Source organism: Protomyctophum parallelum, assembly GCF_964188405.1.
Source record: "Protomyctophum parallelum genome assembly, chromosome: 2".
Classification (NCBI taxonomy): domain Eukaryota; kingdom Metazoa; phylum Chordata; class Actinopteri; order Myctophiformes; family Myctophidae; genus Protomyctophum; species Protomyctophum parallelum.
The window spans coordinates 21,705,656-21,726,086 of record NC_139699.1 but is presented as its reverse complement, the minus strand read 5'-3'; the positions used below and the strand labels follow the sequence as shown (position 1 = coordinate 21,726,086).

At 41.3% G+C, this 20,431-nt stretch overlaps 1 protein-coding gene across 2 annotated transcripts; it reads right to left on the bottom strand.

Annotated features, from left to right (window-relative positions):
* Positions 1 to 678: 678 nt before the first annotated feature.
* polr2m (RNA polymerase II subunit M) lies at positions 679 to 12,221 on the bottom strand. 2 transcript variants are annotated; one of them, XM_083759525.1, is made up of 5 exons: positions 11,914 to 12,221; positions 9,385 to 9,616; positions 8,289 to 8,656; positions 5,431 to 5,674; positions 679 to 1,738 (listed from the first exon to the last, which is right to left on the bottom strand). In XM_083759525.1, the coding sequence occupies exons 1-5, from the start codon at positions 12,021 to 12,023 to the stop codon at positions 1,580 to 1,582; spliced, it is 1,113 nt and encodes a 370-aa protein (XP_083615651.1). In that variant the 5' UTR covers positions 12,024 to 12,221; the 3' UTR covers positions 679 to 1,579. The 2 variants fall into 2 exon arrangements, with proteins under 2 accessions (XP_083615651.1, XP_083615652.1); XM_083759526.1 differs by having other exon boundaries at positions 8,289 to 8,661; positions 9,396 to 9,616.
* Between the last annotated feature and the right edge of the window lie 8,210 nt (positions 12,222 to 20,431).

The following is a 20,431-nucleotide window of genomic DNA, read 5'->3' as shown; positions in this document are numbered from 1 at the left end:
GATCAAGGCGAGACTGATGACCAGTGTTGTTTTTGGCAGCAAATTTAGATTTTAGTTTTAGTCAGTCTCTTGAATAGTTTGTCACCTGGAATGTTTTAGTGTTAGTCTAGTTTTAATCGACTAAATATCACAAGATGTTAATCGACAAAATCTACAGGTGATCGACTGAATTGTGTTTTGGCGGGCCTTGATGCCATCGCAATGATTGTTTTTACACTTGCTGAAAATAGCTGATCTACAAGCCCACAACGGTTCACGCGAGCTTGTAGATCAGCTATTTTCAGCATGCAATTAATTGTAAAATGACTTAAGTGGATCTCTTGTCCACTAGTCCCTTCTTAACATTTTTATTTGTTGACGAAATTGTCAATATATTTAGTCTTAGTTTTAGTCGTCATAGCTTAGTTTTTATTTAGTTTCCATTTAGTTTTTGTCAGTGGAAAAAGGTAGTCGACGGACATTTTTTGTCTTAGTTATAGTCGACGAAATCAACACTGCAGATGACGTATTGAAGCTGTGCCACAGCACACATGTAAACACAACCTAACAAGACTACAACTCCAAATTATTATGGCGTTATCAGATTTTTTGAGAGAGACCAGATTGAGGTAGGAGGAGGGAACATGTGAACTCAATACTGCTGCAATCTGTCAGGTTAAGTCAGGTTAACTGAAAATAATGCACCATTGTATACTGCACTGTGCAGTGCATACAAACATGATTAGTATGCTATATTCAAGCCATAATAGTGCAGCCAAATGTTTGAATGAACAAAACAAATTGTTTGATATTTTATAGCTGGTGAATATTTACCATGAAACATTAGGATGATAAACACACAAGTGCGTTCTGTGTAGAAAACCGAGAGCGAAATTATTCTATTAAAAGCAATTCCACATTCAACGTCACAATAAACCCATGAACACAAACAGCAGGTACAGTAGCTATACATTCATCCCAGAGTATCCATGGCAGACATTTTGGACACAACGTAAGAGAAAGGGTACTTTACTATTCCTGCAGGACTGTCAACGACTTAACCACTCGAGCCGCATAGCATCCGTATCGGGGGGGCCTGTCATAAATGGGCAAACATTCAACCAAAACAGGCTCGTCGTGGCACACTGTGAGCTTGCCTTGAACATCGGCTATTTTCCGCGAAGATATATGATGTGGAGAGGGAGGGAGGGAGGGCGGAGACAAGAAGGAGGGGGCCGTTTATAGACCCCTGGGGGGGAGGGGGGGGGGGACCCCAGGCAGTCAACAACGTATATAGGGCTGGTTAATGCAAACGTTTGCCTGGATGACATCTCAATACGCTCAGTTCAACCACCCACCATTCAACCTCCCCGAGTTGAGTGGGAGTCTGGGCGATATAGACACCGGCCTACGGCTTTACAATGCCCCCCAATGCACAGGGCCCATGCCATATGGATATACCCCTTTATATATAAAAACACTTCGCTCCATAGGGCTCCCCCCATGGCAGGGCCCAAAGCCTGTTGTCCCCCCGGGGCCGTAAAGGTTATGCTCAGCACCCCCCCCACCCACCCACCACCACCACCTCTCGGGGGGGGGATTAGTCCTCCTCTGAGGAGCGTTGGGCTCCATCATCGTCGTGGTCGTGAACCTCTTCTCTGTAGGCGGACGTGGGGCCACCATCGGGGTGGAAGCTCCCCATAGTGCTGCTCCTCAGCCCCTCAGACAGTTTCTGGGCTGCCTGTTTGGCCTGCAACTCCTGAGATTAACACAACACAGCGGAGGAGGGAGGGAAGGGAAGGGAAGGAGGAGGAGGAAAAAAAAGCTGACATGAAAAGGTTTGTAAACACTGGAGGCTGAGGCGGCGTATTATAAAAAACGCCCGTCACGCCACTTTAACCCATTTAAGACCCGAGAAGAACTGATCCTACACAAAAATGTCTTCTAAAATCATGACAGTTTTCAGGAGAAAAAAAAAACTATTTTTCTAATATCAGTGGTTCTTAAACTATATCATGTCAAGGACCCCCCAGGAATTATATGTAATTGCCCCGCCCGGACCCCAATCTCAAAATATGTTGCTCCAGGGACCCCCCCTAGAAGCAAAGATTTTAGTTAAAAAGTGTTCACTGGGAAAGAATATATATATTCAAAGATTTGCACACATTTTAACGATTTTTCTAAAAGAATAGCAATTCTACAAGCTCGTAGCGCGGCACTCCAGCTAAAATTTTAAAAGAATGGTTTAAAAGGTGGCTTAATAAGCTAAGGCGACACAGACACGTTCCCGTCCAATGTGGGTTAAAGGCATCAACGAAAGTGGAATGGCTAATAAGCCATACAGTGAGCTCCATAAAAGTGTTTGGACAAGGACGTAGTGTTTTGCGCTTATGGTCCCTTCCAATGTAAGGGATAAAAGCGTCTTTGTCAAGGTTAGGTTACATGAAATAAAAATTTACAATTTCATTATTGAAATTGATTAAAAAGAAAAGCTCCCTTTCTTCCCATTTACTCATTTTCCATTGTGAATTTAGTTTGTAGTTTGTGGTTTTTAAATATGATTCAGGTGTTCTGGGTTTAACTTTAAAATAGATTTGTTTTTAATTCTACAATTAATTTACTTCACATTTTTAACCACAACGCCAGTATAAGCCACTCTGTCGGTCGGTCGGACGTTGTCTAAAACATTCAAGTTCAAAACAAGAGCTGGCCACGGTTTATCATGAATTACATGCTTGTTTAGCATCCCATTGTTGCGTATTTAAAATCTTAACTACGAATGAAACAATCACAAAATGACAATTTATTTGTCCTAGATCAAAGATTTGAGAACAAAAATGTGTAATAACAAACAAATGCTTCCCCCCCCCATTATATGAAATCATCACTTTAGTATACCGTTACTGTACCGGACTATTGATTTTGTACGGTTTGTGCGCGAGTGTGTTTTTGCACGTTGTAATCCCCCAAACCTCCAAGAAATGTACAAAACAATACAGTACTGTGTACAGTAGCATTCTTTTGTAGAGAAATCCATTCAATCTCACTACCACCCTCTGTGCCTCCGTTGATGTTCTCATGTGGACGTTTTTCATCCACATGAAACCTTTAGAAAGTCTATTCTGGGGGATGCGAAAATGCACAACAACGCAATGGCTCTTTTTGGCAAAGAGAGTTGGTTTAGAGGGTGAAAAAAAGAGGGGATCCCGGTCAAAGGCATATATATATACTGTGTATATATATATATATATATATATATATATATATATATATATATATATATATATATATAGGATTTAATTGGTTTTCATGGATTAAAAAAAAAAAAAAATAGGCCAAGTCCGACTCCTAATGTTTGATGTGTGAATCATGCCCTTATGTTTCATAAGGGCATGATTCACACATCAAACATTAGGATTATGTTTCATAAACAATTATCACAATATGTAAAATTATGATGTTTTGGTAGCCATACTACATCAGCCAACCAGTTGAAGAAATTGCAGTGACAAAAAGTCATTTTGTATTTTAAAACAAAATGTCGGATGCCAGAATTAAATTATCTGAGATCAGGATTGATCTGGAAGATTTGTTTGTCCACTTCAAATAACACAAAATAGGCCATCTACAAGTTAAAAGATGTCGCAACGTGGCCTGTTATTAACCATTATTCTATGCTTTAGCTATTGAAAAATATCAGATCTACAAGCTCATAGCGTGCTATGAGCTTGTAGATCTTCTCTTTTTTTATCGTTAAAATGTGGAGCAAATCTTTGAATATGTATGTATTCAGAGCGAACATTTTTATTCAAATCTTTGCTTGGAAAAACATATTTTCAGATGGGGGTCGGCGGCCAATTACAAAAACAATTTGGGGTCCTTGACATGAAATAGTTTGAGCACCACTGACAGAAAACTGTTAGGATTTAGAATACTTTCTTTTCCTTTCTTTTAATCGTCCTCAGGTCTAAATGGGTTCATCTAAAATAACAAATAACCTGAAAGTAGGCCATCTTAACAAGCTAAAAGACGTCGCAGCATATGTATGGAATCCAAATGAGTGAAATCAGTGGTGGTGACTGAATACTAGTTCCCAAAGTTACTTTAGCCCGTAATCCAAAAGAGAAATCCCAAAGTCTTCCCCGGGACCCAAACTAGTGAAAATAGCAGATCTACAAGCTTGAAGATCCGGCTATTTTCACTACTTCTTAAACATTTTGTTGTATGTATGGAAATTGTTAGATTTTTCTTTGATGACTGGAGGAGGGGGAATCATGGAATTGTTTTTAATTCATGAGAAGCGAAGCAAAACTTTAACAAAAAAGTACGGCAATGGCGATTAATGCCATTTCGCAAACGTTTCTGCAGTCTCCTAAAGCTGTTGTATGCATCTTTGAAACATTTCACCGACACTCAAGTGACCGAGCAGTAGGGCTGGGTGCAATAACCGCAATACCGCCGGTATGTAACGCATACCGCGGTATCGGGTTCATTACCGCGGTTTAAAAAAGAATATATATATATATATGAAATGATTTTTATTTATTTTTATGAAATGAAAAGTCTATCATAATAAACAGTGACGCTCAGTCAGTCTAATCATGCCAGCAACACAACAACACCAGAGGGAGTTCAAAAAACCATGTGCAACCCAGAGTCGGCACAAACAAGGATTGATTGATTGATTGATTGATTGATTGATTGATTGATTGATTAAAATATTTATTAACAGTTTGCAGAATTACACTACATTTCAAGCACAACTCAATACAAAGACTGTTAACTGTGAGTGGACACTTGTTTACAAGAGGGTCCAGCCAAATTAATTTCACTCCTATGCCACAAAAATGTGGAACGCCCTACCAACTGTCATTAAGATGTAAATCCCTTGACTCCACCCACCCCTTTCCCCCCTCACTGTATACGTTTTCCCCCTTTTTACCTTAGTGCATATTGTACAAAATGATATGATGAATTGAAAATGGTGGACCCTCTTGTAAACAAGTGTAATGCTTTATGGCAGGGGTATTCAATTAGATTAGGCCTCCTATGTGACACAGACCGAGTAGAAAAAAACGTGCCATTTTATCATGATTATTAGTGAGGACCTATTATATGAAGATAGGTTCAAAAGTGGTCCTTTAATGATTACCGTCATTATGTTAATCTCACAATTAATATCGCACACACCATACCTGTAACTTTTATTAGCCCTCTTATTATTATTGGGGGGGGGGTAATAACCGCGGTAATAAAAATCCCATACCGCCCCAGCCCTACCGAGCAGGTCTCCGTGAACAGACAGTGGGTAAATCTGCGTCCTATGGAGGGTGGAAAAACCTACGAGGGACCCTAGGGTCCCGCTGTCCAAAATTCAGTAAAGTTAACCAAGGGTCCCGAAAGCGGTTAAGGTAAACAGTGCGTTTAAATCCATAGGTTCCACAAACAAACCTGCTGTTTCCTGGTCTGGGCCCTGAGGAGCTCCGCAGACTCCTCCATGGACAGGAGCCGAGCGGGCTGGTAGTGGAGGAGAGGAAGCCTGGCCGCCGTGATGTCATCCAAGTGCTTCCTGTCGCGCTCCTTCCTGGCCTGTGCCGAGAGGACCGGCGACGGCGACAGCAGACCGCCGTCTCCAGGTGACGATCGGCCAGGTGACAAGGACCCTCCCGAGGGAGAGCCTCCTCTGGGGCCCAACCTGGAAATGACAAGATGGCGGATGATAAAGTTTTCAACTGGTTGAGATGAAGTCGTTTCCCCCCACATCAATTATATCGTTATTAACCACTTGAGCCTCATATCGTTGCTGTCGGGGCAGGAAATCCCTTATCTCCATATTCTAACTTTTTGCAGGGTTTTTTGGTAAATGAATACCCTACTTGAACTTGATCATACGACAGTGTCACGCGAAAGCATCGAAAGCAGCACTAAACGTGGCGCCGCAAAGCAACGCGTTTTTGAACTTGTAGATCTGCTGCTTTTGAATTTGAATCCTTTAAAAGTCAACAGTTTTGGACAGTTTCCACCCGACATCAACGATATACTTAACACAATGATGGCCTTGACGTGTATACACGTCTGTTATATCAAAACCATGGGGTGCCTTGGACGTGTATAGGCGTCTTTACGTCTTTTTATTGATGTATATATTTTTTGGTTGACCTCTCCTTCTGCACCGTACTCCGTTGATTTGCACATGCGCACTGCCATTTACTTCCTTGTTTGCGGCTCAAAAAGAATGGCTCGTATCTCCTAATCTATAGGGAACTCTCCATGGTTTTGACCAGATGGGCAATGTTCTGTCTTCATTTCTGACTTCAGCATGCATCTCGTTTGGAATATTAACGCTTCTAGAGAGACTTTTGCGTGACAAGCGCGAGGTAAGAATGGAAGCCTCCCGGTTTTGGGGAGGAATTGCTTACCTACAAGCCGACAGCATATTTCACACGATGCATAATGAGCTTGTAGATCTAAGGTCACATTCTCACCTAATACTTCGGTAGACTCAGATCCGTATGGGCGGGGAATTGGGATTCTTGCATTTTTTATTGGCTGGGGTTTGCCTTCACACTGTCATTCGCAGCAATTGGAAACGCAGCAGGGGGGACCTTTATCAATGTGTTCCATTCATAAACTAAAGCCTACACAGTGAAATCTATGGTGATAAAATTACACTCATAACGTGCATGTGTCGTGCCGTCTGGGACCCCCCCCCCTCTCTCTCTCTCTCTCTACGCACGCAGCCGCCACACACTGTTCTTTTGGGCATGCAGCACAGCGCTGCATGAGCGCACTGATATAACTCCCCAGGTCCCACACAGTGACAGCACCGATCCATGTTTACGGCACGCACGCACAGACAGACAGACAGACAGACAGAATATTATGTAGGCTAATACACTGCAGTGTGTTTATGTGTTTTCTTAAGCAATTGATTAATGTACACGTCCTCATTTCGATCAGGGCTTCAGTCTCCTTATTCGACCACGTCTATCCACAGTAACGGGACATCTTTGCGCTGCGTAAAATATGCCTTCTCCGTCTCCAACTGTGTTCAGCTCCTCACCCGCCACATTATGTTTGCTTCATTTCCTTTATTTACTGCGGATTGCATTCACACCTGCACCGAATCGTAGTCAAGTGCGATTCGAAGCGAAGCGAAACCCACGTTTTTGGGCGGAGTAAAATGCGGTTATTTGCTGCGCATTAGGATTCGAATGAGCCTTCACACCTGCCAAACGAAGCGCACTTTCTGACAATGCGCAGCAGGATTCGTTTTAATCGCAGCAAAGCTCTCTGGTATGAATGTGACCTAAGATCTTTTCCCCGAACATTCACATATTAATTACAGCATGCCCAGAATATGGACACTAAGGAATTAAGTCGTTAAGAGTTAGTTTATGTACAAAGTTACCAACCCTGCCAAACCCCTTGTAGCTACAGACATTTGGCCCGACTATATTATGATAATAATTTCTGCTCAAATTTCTGTTCAAAAACACAAATATTAATTATATTGGTTTTATGAATTCACAAGAAAGCGTTGTGCACAATGACATGATTCTGAGTTGCTAAGATTGTGAACTTAAAAAAAAAAAGAAATTTATCCCACGATTTTGTAACCCAGTTTATCTTTTTCACCCAGTGCCAATTATCTAATGTAATCCTGGGCGCTACACTTCCTCTGCCAACCTGGGGGGGCAGCGGACTGACCTCATGCCTCCTTCTATGCATGAGGAGTCCAAGCTGCTTCTTTTCACCTGACAGAGGGGAATTTCCACGGCCGGACGTAGCGTGTGGAAAGGACACGTTATTCCGACCAGTTCCTTTCCCCTCCATCAGGCGCCCCGGCTGGCCAGGGGGAGGTAGTTTTAGAGAGTTTTTGTGAGGGTATCTACCCTAGGGGACACGGGGAGAACATGCAAAGATTGTGAACTTCTAATCGAACTGTTTCTGTGCTGAATATTTCCCCCCGAGAATATGGATAGTTCACGTGCTTAAATTTGATAATGGGCACAGGGGCTATTAACACCTAAACCAGGGGTTCTCAATGTTTTTGGCTGGGGACCTCCAGGAATGCTTTGGCCCCTGCCGTGCCCCCCCTCCCCACCCCCAATACAAATTGACACATAATGAATAAATACTGAAATCAGATATACCGGTAATCATTAAGGAAAGTTCATGCATGTACTGTGTACTATGTAAACTCTTAATTTCAAATGATTTAAAAATAATTGAGAACCACTGACCTAAACGACATGCCCTTTTTTCTAATGAATACTAAGTAGATACAAAAATGTCAAATGACTAACTGGTTAGGTTTGAACTTCTGTCTCAGGGGGATGATGGGATTGCGCTCGTTTCTGGCCAGAACCTCCATGAAGTGCGCCTTCTGTGGATGTTTTCCAAGAAAGTAATTGTTCATGACGTCGGTGGCGTTGGCGGTGTCTTCTTTGGGCTCTCCGGCAGCGGAAGCAGAACCAGTGCTACTGCTGCTGCTGCGGCCGGTGGAGACTGGGGAGGTGGTGGTGGTGGTGTGAGACAGGCTGACCCGATCCAACGCCTCCGCCAGCTCGCTCTCTACTGTCCCGTCAGAGAGCAGGAGAGAGCCACCGGCGGTCACCGGCGTTGTCTCCATGATCTGTCCATCACAAGCAGCCTCCTCCTCCTTCTCCTCCTCCTCACCTGCAGTGTTGATTTTGACAGCAAACTTTGATTTTAGTTTTATAGTCAGTCTTTTGAATAGTTTTCGTTTAGTTTTTTAGTCACATTTTAGTCACCCGGAATGTTTTAGCGTTAGTCTAGTTTAGTCGACTAAATATCACAAGATTTTAGTCGACTAAATCTACAGTTGATTTAGTCGACTAAAATTAATTTTGGCAGGCCGTCGTAAATAATGGCTGATTTTACGCTTGCTGAAAAAAGCCGTTCTACAAGCTCACAACTTTGAGCTTGTAGAACGGCTATTTTCAGCATGCAACCAAGTGTGAAATGACTTGTGTCTTTTACTTATAGAGGGTATGCGCATGACATCATCATCATACCCGGAAGTTATGCGGGAACGCCTACTGAGTGGTAAAAAATAACTACTTTCTGTGCTTGAAAGTCCATACATCCAAACAGAACAGTCCTATCCGATTGCATTAAATTACTTTAAACAACATTAAATTCACTTTGTCACTCACTTTGCCACTCGATCTGCAATTCACTTTATGCATGCGCATACCCTCTGTACTGGATCTCTGGGTCCACTAGTCCCTTCCTAACATTTTAGTGCAGTTTTTATTTGTTGACAAAATTGTCAAGTATATTTAGTCTTAGTTTTAGTCATCATGGATTGGTTTCAGTGGGGGGGAAAAAGGTAGTCGACGAACATTTTTCGTCATAGTATTAGTCGACGAAATCGACACTGTGCTCACCGTCTCCGTTGTAGTTGGCAGCGGGGTGATGGTTGTGGACGACAGCGGTGCCTCGTTGCTGCTGGGAAGAGAAGGCCTGCTGGTATTTGGACTGGAACTCCGTGAAGGACGACATGTCCTTCTTCCTCTCTTGCTCTTCATGGCGGGCGATGGCGAGACGCACTCGCTCTGCAAACTCTGATATCTTCTTCCCTTTGTCCGGGAGTCTCTGTATGAACCTCCTGCACAATGACACAGTCTCTGTATGAACCTCCTGCACAATGACACAGTCTCTGTATGAACCTCCTGCACAATGACACAGTCTCTGTATGAACCTCCTGCACAATGACACAGTCTCTGTATGAACCTCCTGCACAATGACACAGTCTCTGTATGAACCTCCTGCACAATGACACAGTCTCTGTATGAACCTCCTGCACAATGACACAGTCTCTGTATGAACCTCCTGCACAATGACACAGTCTCTGTATGAACCTCCTGCACAATGACACAGTCTCTGTATGAACCTCCTGCACAATGACACAGTCTCTGTATGAACCTCCTGCACAATGACACAGTCTCTGTATGAACCTCCTGCACAATGACACAGTCTCTGTATGAACCTCCGGCACAATGACACAGTCTCTGTATGAACCTCCTGCACAATGACACAGTCTCTGTATGAACCTCCTGCACAATGACACAGTCTCTGTATGAACCTCCGGCACAATGACACAGTCTCTGTATGAACCTCCTGCACAATGACACAGTCTCTGTATGAACCTCCTGCACAATGACACAGTCTCTGTATGAACCTCCTGCACAATGACACAGTCTCTGTATGAACCTCCTGCACAATGACACAGTCTCTGTATGAACCTCCTGCACAATGACACAGTCTCTGTATGAACCTCCTGCACAATGACACAGTCTCTGTATGAACCTCCTGCACAATGACACAGTCTCTGTATGAACCTCCGGCACAATGACACAGTGATCCATTTGACATGATATATACATATCAATATTGCAGGCTAGGGATGCACCGAAAGGGAAATTCTTGGCCGAAACCGAATACTGAATATAGGAAACAGTTGGCCGAAAACCGAATACCGAATATGATTAATATTATCTTCTTTCCTACCATTGCTGTCATGGCCGTACCTTAAAGCTACCTGATTTATGGCTAAATAAATGGTTATGGCAAAACTTAACATAAATAATAATCACTATTATGGGTCCATAAAACATTTATTCAGCTCTTTTGAATGCATTAATTGCACACTATTCGGTGATATATTTTCTCCCTATTCAGGCCGAAACAGAGTATTTAGACATTTGCTTAATGTATTATTATTATTATTATTATTATTAGCAATAGGACTATGAAGATTACACCAGACATGACTAATAGCGGAACACTGACTCACACAAATCTACATAAAAACAGAAACGGTTTCAAGGGTGCTTGCTTTGTGATCCCAAAACATGATAACACACTCACTGATGTAAATAGATTTTCAATGTAATGAGTCCCACTCCCGGGAAGCAGGGATGGTCTTTTAGAAATGAGTCCCAGGGACATTTTATGAGTCCCACTTCAACTACGTCATATTTTGCCATTTTTACAAATTGCAGCATAATTTAACTCCCATTTCATTTTATATGGTTATAATGTGGTTATATTAATGTAGAAAACAGAAGAACTATAAACTGCATTTTGGGATGCACGACTCTGTTAATAAATACTGTTAATAAATATTTCAATCAATCAATACATGGCTATAACAGCAGCATGGTGGTATATATGTATATCCTAAGATTTTAGACTCTCATATATAGATCATGTATTTATCGATTCTGACAGTTTTAATCTGTCAGAATCGATAAATACATCTACGAGTCTAAATCTTAGGTTAGTATATTATGTACTGTATTGACTGATTGATTGATTGAAATATGTATTATGTTTGCAAAATTACAGTACATTTCAAGCACAAACTCAATACAAAGACTTAACTGTGAGTGGACGACCCAATAAAGCATTACAAATCATGCTTTGTTCAAATCATCAAAACATTTAGAGACGTACAAATAGACACTTATATATAGCCAAAGAACAGAACAGGAATTCATCATAAAGGAGGTAAAAAGGGAAAAGAAACATATACAGTGAGGGGAAAGAGGGGTGGTTGGTGGGGGGGGTTCAGATTTTACGGGGGCCAGTTTCAAATTGCAGCCGTCCGTATAGGTGCCCTTTGAGAGCAGTTTTGAAGGAGTCAAGGTAGGGCGTTCCACATTTTGGTGGCATAGGAGCGAAAAGTACATATTGAAATATGTATTAACCGTTTGCAAGATTACAGTACATTTCAACTAAGCACAACTCAATACAAAGACTGTTAACTGTGAGTGGACGACCCAATAAAGCATTACACTTATTGTTTACCTCAATTGTTCAATTCATCAAAACATTTAGAGACGTACAAATAGACACTTCTATATATATATAGATAGCCAAAGAACATAACAGAACACTTACTTGTTGGCCAGCATGTGGTCCTGCCGCAGCAGCATATCACACAGCTCCTCTTTGCTCTTACATGTCAGGTCTCCCACTTGTCCCTGTCGCTCTGTCCACGACGACGACATTATCACATTATTATTATTGTTTATTAACGTATATTGTTATTAATGTCTAACATCTCTGACCACCTATGGACGTTACTGAACACGGAGCTGTCACCGAAGGCTCGTCTCGAAGGGATAAAAGCCGTGTAAACATCATGTAACAACACGCACAGTGATGTAAACACAGCAAATATACTACTTTCTTCAAACTAGAATTATCATGCCTCTTGTTTTTCTTCTTCTCTGGCGGAAACCACATCCCATGGTGTTAAGATGTGGTTGTACCGCCACCTACAGTACCGGTGTGTGTAGTGGCAGTGCACATGCTAAATGATGGAGAGTTGGTAACCCTAACCAAATGGACCCTTATTATTAGACAATAAGAGTGCAATTTTCTTCATTTGCTGCTTTCTTTCGTTTTAGGGATTTTAGCTGTTTTTGACTGGGGGGCGGGGGCATTCGAACAAGGGGCTAAATATGTATTTTTTAAATATGTATCTTTTGAGGCCAGGCAGAGGCTCTGAGCCACTCTGCTAGTCATGGGCAGAGGAGAAGCTGGTTGACTTCCTTCTGGAGCTGTATTGAACATCCAGTAGGCCTATACTGTGTGTAACAGCTTGTCATAGCAATGCAAGATGCTATCACATAACATGGGCATTGCACTGGTTGTCACTGTGTGATTCAAGGAGTTTTATAGTGTGTATTCTGCTTCCAGAGCTCATGGCCCAATGTTAGCACAAAGAAAATACTATAATATCAAATTAAATGTATACAGAGATTTATTTATATTTTCTGGCACACAGATCTGGATGCTTTATTAATTAGGTGCCTAAAACTACCTGTTATCACCATGTTAAACCTTGTTGACTGTCATTGATCTTAGTCTATGAAAGAGCATTAATTCATTTCAGTGTTTCTCTCCCGACATGGATACATCATTTGCATGAATGTATATGTAGGCTTATACTGCATGTATATAATTATGTTGTATGTTTTTTTTTAATCCTGTCACTGTCCTACAGTAGCCTAGTATGCAGTGCAAGCCATTAACTACTTTGTTTGAAAAATAAGTCTAGTTGATAGTCACAGATTAAATATATTGCAATATTTCTTGGGTGGAATCAGTAATTTGCTGTACAATGAATGTGAACCGCTACTTTCCAGGCCCCTCCCTGGAAACCGGTGTAGACAAAACACTTTCTAGTCCCCATTTGCAGCACCACTGACTGCCATAGTGCATGTTTTTATGTGTATGAGGCTTAGTGATGTTTATCAGGTTACTAAATTAAATCTTATGTAGCTACTTGTACCCATTAACAAATAATGAGACATACAATGGATGCCCTCTGCTGGAATAAGACATCAAGCCCCGGTAAGCTGTAGGCCTATATGTGGTTTCAATAAGGAATGTTTTTTTTCTCCAAATAACAGCTTTTATTAAAACAAACTCAAAATTTCTATAAAACTCAGTTAACAGTAATAGAAACCTATATAAACATAAAAACAAATATAGCTGCAAGCAGTGATAAGGCGGGACCAAGGAGAGGGAGAGAGAGAGAGAGAGAGGGGGGTGGAGAGAGAGAGACAGAGAGAGAGAGAGGGGGGTGGAGAGAGAGACAGAGAGAGGGGGGTGGAGAGAGAGAGAGAAGACAGAATACACTTATTACACTATTACACCTTTTACACTATTGCACTTATTACACTATTACACTTATTACACTATTACACTTATTACACTATGACACTACTATTACACTATTACACTATTAGACTTATTACAATAATACACTATTACACCTATATTACACTATTACACTACTATTACACTAAATACACTTATTACACTATTACAAATTTAGACGTAATACACAATTTCACTATTACACTATTGCACTACTTTTACACTATTACACTTATTACACTATTACACTACTATTACACTACTACACTATTACACTTATTACACTATTACACTAATACACTAAATACACTTATTACACTATTAGACTTATTACACTATTACAGTTACTAGTATCTCTATTATTGTGATGTCATGTACTAGTGATAGAGAGGGGGAGAGAGAAAGAGAGAGACAGAGGGGGGGAGAGAGACAGAGGGGGAGAGAGAGAAAGAGAGAGAGAGAGAGAGAGAGAGAGAGAGAGAGAGAGAGAGAGAGAGAGAGAGAGAGAGAGAGAGAGAGAGAACAATATGCACAAATAAGAATCACATTTGTCGCTACCCGGTTTTGAACCAGTGACCCTGTGGTCCAAAGGTGAGAGATATACCGACTGAGCTAAGCAGACACTGTCAGTTGACTCATTCTATACAGTAACATAATGCAGTATTCATATTAGCTCTACCAACCGTATTTGGTAGACGTATTAGGTGCATGAGAGGTTTCACAAAACAGCTAATAGTTTTTGGCTCATAAAAACTTCATTTTTTCACTTAAAATAAATCTGTTACGATTATTTGTCCGTATAAGTTCAAAGTTCAAGTGTAAACGTTTTTGTGCATTTTGATCAAAGATTCTGGGAGAAGATACATTTTAACTGTTTTTCATATATTTCAAAATGGTGGGTAATCTAAAGGTCAGAGGTCAGAATATGGAAGTTGTTCGGCATGAGGAGACAAATATGTGTATCAAAGTGTCATTGCCAACGGTCAAACGGTTCATGAGATATGCACATTAAAAGTTTGCATTTCAACTTAATTTTCAATTTTCAGTGCTATAGCGCCACCATTTGGCCAATGGTCATGGGCTTCACATAGTCACCGTTTGGCATGGCCCTCTACCAGATTACCGAGTTTCACGAAAAGTGACTGCAAGTTCAGTCAGAACAGCTATTTTTGGCGGAAGAAGGAGAAGAAGAAAAATAAACACAAAAACAAGAAGTGACCAAAGTCACTGCGTGTCTTCTTGGTCCCTTAAGACCAAAGTCACTGCGTGTCTTCTTGGTCCCTTAATTAACACAGATCTTTGATATGGCAGCATCAATCACATTGAAACCAGACACTATCTGGTCTCTAAACTGCCTCCCCCTGGCCAGCTGGGGCATCTGATGGAGGGGAAAGGAATTGGTTGAAATAACGTGTTCCTTCAGATTCAGATATTTGCCATTGCACACACACAGGAATTTGCTTTGACATTAACATGAGTGCATTCAATTATTTTTTCACAAATACCAACAGACACAAGACAACACCGTGCAGGGAAATAAATAAAGTGCAGGGTTATAGTTCATAGTGCATCAATATTGCCAGTGGTACCGGTGTCACAAGGGGGTGCGGGTGGAAGGGAAGCCAGAGTCATTGAGCAGCCTGGCAGCTGAGGGGAAAAAAACAAAACACGTTGCAGGCTTTCGTAGCCTTCGGCAGCCGCAGTCTTCTCCCAGAGGGGAGCAGGCCGTGGCCAGGGTGCTCTCTTCAGCTCTCTTCAGCGCCCTGGAGTCATGCAGGGACTTGAGGGAGGGCAGAGGATGAGCGAGCAGAGAGAATCACCCGCTGCAGCTTGGTGAGATCTTTAGCAGCTGCAGCAGGGAACCAGGTGATGACAGAGTGTGTGAGGATGGACTCCACAATGGCTGTGCAGAACTGAGCAATCATGAGCCTCAGCAGCCTGAATTTCTTCAGCTGCCGGAGGAAGTACAGCCTCAGTTGGGCCTTCTTCAGGAGGGCCATGATGTTAAGCTCCCACTTCAGGTCCCGAGAGATTGTCATGCCCAGGAACCGGCATGACGCCACTGAGGACACTGGGGTGTCTCCTAGCATGATGGGAGGGGGCGGGGCTGCGTTCCTACGGAAGTCGACCACCACACTTTACACAATCACACCATCATCCACACTTTACGTCCAACCAGGGAAACTCCCCCCTGTCAGGTGTAAAGGATTTGCAGGACATGAAGGAAGCATGAGTTAAAGTCCATTGCTCTCCCCAGGTTGGCGGAGGGTGTGTAGAGCCCAGGATCACATTAGATCATTTGCTGTGATTTGAGTTGACACCGAAATAAAATCGAAGACTAGTTGGGCTGTAGGAGTGGCGAGTGCATCTCTCAACAGAAAGTATCCTGTCGGCATGTCTGTTAGGAATGAATGCTGGGTCATTGTGCTGGATGCTGGCCAATATTGCGGGACAGGTCTCTTTTTATAACATGCATGCAAAATATGCATCCAACTCTCAGGTGAGGCTCCAGATGCATCTCACAGCAAGAAATTAGGCATACTAGACAAGACACAACAGCTATGTCCTTCGTCGCAGAACAGACGTCATAAAGAATGTCATGATCAGATTGGTTTTCTAGAACTTGAGCCCACTTCTTACTGTATGTCCTATAGCCAACTCTGTAATGCAAGGTTTCCAACCAGACCTCAAATGCAAGTCAATACAGTCTTGTCACAGAGGACACTGGTCACAGACACTGCCAGAAAGAAATGGATCAAGCCTTTGCGTTGGTGGTAAGTTAAGAGCCGATTTCATTCTCATTGCCACCGTTCATGTATTACTTTTAGTGTCACATTAATGTCTTGAGTATGAAATAATTAGATTAATTAAATTCAGACATACACTGATTCTAACAATAGAGTATATTTATTCAACAGGATGCTGATCTCATCGTGTCTCCAGACGGGAGTTTTACTTTGCGGTCCAGGTAAAGGGGAAGACTGCCATCATAGATTACACCACTATACTATATCCTAATATTCTCATACATTATATATTATTATTCTCCGACAACATTGCTGATGGATACTTTTTCCCACCATATGTTTTTAAGACTATAAAAGGACTGTATAAAATTAGTTACTATAAATAGCTTCGACAGCAGAGCTATGATACTGGGAACTGAGAGCTCCGAAACATCGGAACTCTGGAAATACTTTTAGAAGTAATCGAGTTACAATATATACTTAACTTTAACCAGGATACTTTAAGTAAATAGCCAATATAAATAATGTTACTCTAGGAGAATTACCTTTTACATACCAAAATGTTTACCTTGAGTCCACCACAGAGGAGATGTCCATTCAGAGTGAGGGTTTTAGTCATATTTTATATTGATTCAGAGAGACAGAACAAGATCCACATATTCAGCATAATAATAATTTACAATCAGATTAGACAGACCTCACAGGGCCGGTCCAACGTGGTCTCTCAATGCCGTTCCAAAATGGCATTGAGTATTTATACTTCTTTACTCAAAATGGAGAATGGTACAAAATAGACATGGCAATACAGAGTAGCCTCCTAACCAGTGTATGGGATATGTAGTTTTGAATGACTTGTAGTTTATAATTCAAGTATAGTCCAGGAAAGCCCAGAGGCTGGGCCGGTGGCTATGGCAACGAGCTGATAACGGAGCGCCCGGCCTTCAAGGTCAGTTACATGCAGGGCAGGCTCGCAGAGCGAGACAGACAGTGCAATAATAATTCTTACTAACTAGACGCTGAGACAGCGTGAAGTAATAATATCTACATATGAGTGGAGCACAGGGCAACCAGATTAAAAGGTCAAAGGAGTCACTGACCATCCACCCACAAAATACAACCAAAATAGATAGAAAATACCTATCAATTGCTATACCATATTATTTTACACCATTTCATTATTTATATTATCCTACACCATTTCATTCATTATTGTTACTACTTGTACCTCTTTCCCTGTCTATCCCTCTTCTATTCTCTATGATGTTAAGCTCCCAAGAAGCATAAGTTAAAGTCCGTTGCTCTCCCCAGGTTGGCGGAGGGTGTGTAGAGCCCAGGATCACATTAGATCATTTGCTGTGATTTGAGTCGACACCGGAATAAAATCGAAGACTAGTTGGGCTGTAGGAGTGGCGAGTGCATCTCTCAACAGAAAGTATCCTGTCGGCATGTCTGTTAGGAATGAATCCTGGGTCATTGTGCTGGATGCTGGCCAATATCACGGGACAGGTCTCTTTTTATAACATGGATGCAAAAAATGCATCCAACTCTCAGGTGAGGCTCCAGGTGCATCTCACAGCAAGAAATTAGGCATACTAGACAAGACACAACAGCTATGTCCTTCGTCGCAGAACAGACGTCATAAAGAATGTCATGATCAGATTGGTTTTCTAGAACTTGAGCCCACTTCTTACTGTATGTCCTATAGCCAACTCTGTAATGCAAGGTTTCCAACCAGACCTCAAATGCAAGTCAATACGGTCTTGTCACAGAGGACACTGGTAAATGACCCTGGTGTCCCAGTAGTGTTGAATACACGCCTTGCAGAAGTTGTGGCCACATGGTGTGGTGACTGGTTCAGTGACCACATCCAGACAGAGGGCACAGATCAAGTGCTCATCGGTACGAAGAAACCTGGCAGCTGCCATATCTGGATAGAGAAAAATATATAATTTATTATATGAATCTTAAGCCATTTCAGTTGGATACATTTAGCGTCCCCATTCCAGGGCTAACAGTCAGTGAAAATCTACAAATTCACATAGTTACAACAGCAACAATATTTAGTGTATAGCTGCAATTTGCAACTCATTTCTTTTAAATAATGGGATGAATCTAGTGTTGCAATACCCTCCATTGACTCCCCACTCAGCCACTTTGCGTTTGCGATCTCCTTGTATTAAACAATGTTAAACTCACCAAGATTGCAGCACTAGGCCAAGCTTGAATTATCCTCTTTCAAATCTGCCGAGCTTTTGTTAAATCCACCGTAGACATGTTATGAGACATGTTATGCTTCCAAACTCCAACACTTAGAAAAAAGAATCACCTACACAGCATTTCTTGACAGAAAGTAGCTCATAACATGTCTCCGGTGGATTTTTATGAAACAAAAGCTCAGCAGATTGAAAGAGGATAATTCAAGCTTGGCCTAGAGCTGCAATGTTGGTGAGTTTAATATTGTTTAATACAAGCAGAACGCAAACGCAATTTGGATGAGTAGGGATCGAGTCAATGCTATACACTAGCCGCAATTTGAAACTAGATTTTTTTATAATGGGATGAATCTATAGAGTTGCAAATTGCAGCTAGTGTATAGCAAAAGCAGGCAGCCAATTCAATACTGTACTTAAGTACAAAGTTGAGTTATTTCTCTTCTTTTTTAACTTCAATGGGCATTTCCAAAAAATGCTCCACTACTACTACTCCACTACACCTCAGAGGCAAATATTGTAGTTTTACTCCACTACAAACATTAAACAACCAGGTGCTCCTGGATCAAAGGGGATGAAACTGATCGATGAGGACCGTGATAGATCAATGTTGATTTAAGTATTTCCCCCTTCTTTTTTTTTACTCCAGAGTGCCCGGATCCCCCCCCCCTATACATTTAACCGCTTCAGCCCTATACATTTAACAGTTAAATGTATAGGGTTGAAGCGGTTAAATTTTAACCGCTTCAGCCCTATACATTTTGGCCATTTGAAAATGGCAGATAGCTCACTGTGACGTATTGTGAGCTTGTAGATTTGCCATTTTCAAAACATTGTTAATACATTTGAAAACTTGTGAAATGGGGGTTTCTGCATAAGTACTTAAAGTGCATTTGATACCAATAGTATTATAGGCCTACTTTAATGTGATTTTACTCAAGTACATTTAACGAGTTTGTTCTTGAAATATTTCTACATTGCAGTATTGATATTTTTACTTTTTCCACCACATCCCCATGGCCTGGAAATTAAGCCTGCAGGTGATGAGGTTAATTAGGGCTAGTATTTCGGCATATACAGTATAGCCTATCTTATGTGCACTAAACAAACATCTTTGTTAAAAATGGCAGTTGATCTTGTAGATCTGCTAGTTGCAGAATGTTTGCCCCCAGATGAGACTATAAGCTTAAGTGGTGAATCTAAAAAGAGGCAATGAGTATTTATTATATTGGGTTAACAAGAATCTGACATTTGATTTAATTAATAACTTTTCTTCTTACCTCGAACTGTGGTGCAATTAAGTTTCAACATAAAATATAGAGCAATTAATATATGTGTGGGTTCAAGCAGGGTGGCTGTTGACACTGTGCAAAGTTGAGCGTTTTTGACTAGTGAGCAGCTGAAAGGAATCACGTTAATTGTGGGTGTGTTTCATTTTAGGTTTTAATCTGTGGCGGAAAGTAACTAAGTACTCAATGTACTCAAGTAGCTACTGTACTGTACTTCAATAAAATGTTTAGGTCTTTGTAGTTTACTTGAGTATTTCCAATACTTTTACTTCAGAGTCAAATATTGACAATTATTTGAAAACTTCACTTCATGTATAGGCCCTCATTTTGGCCATTTGAAAATAGCTGATCCACAAGCTCACAATGCGTCGCAGCAATGCATCGCATTGTGAGCTTGTAGATTTGCTATTTTCAAAAGATTTTTCTACATTTGAAAACCTTAAATGGGACATTTTGCATAATGAGTACGTACTTTTACTCTTAGTACAAATTGCAAGTACTT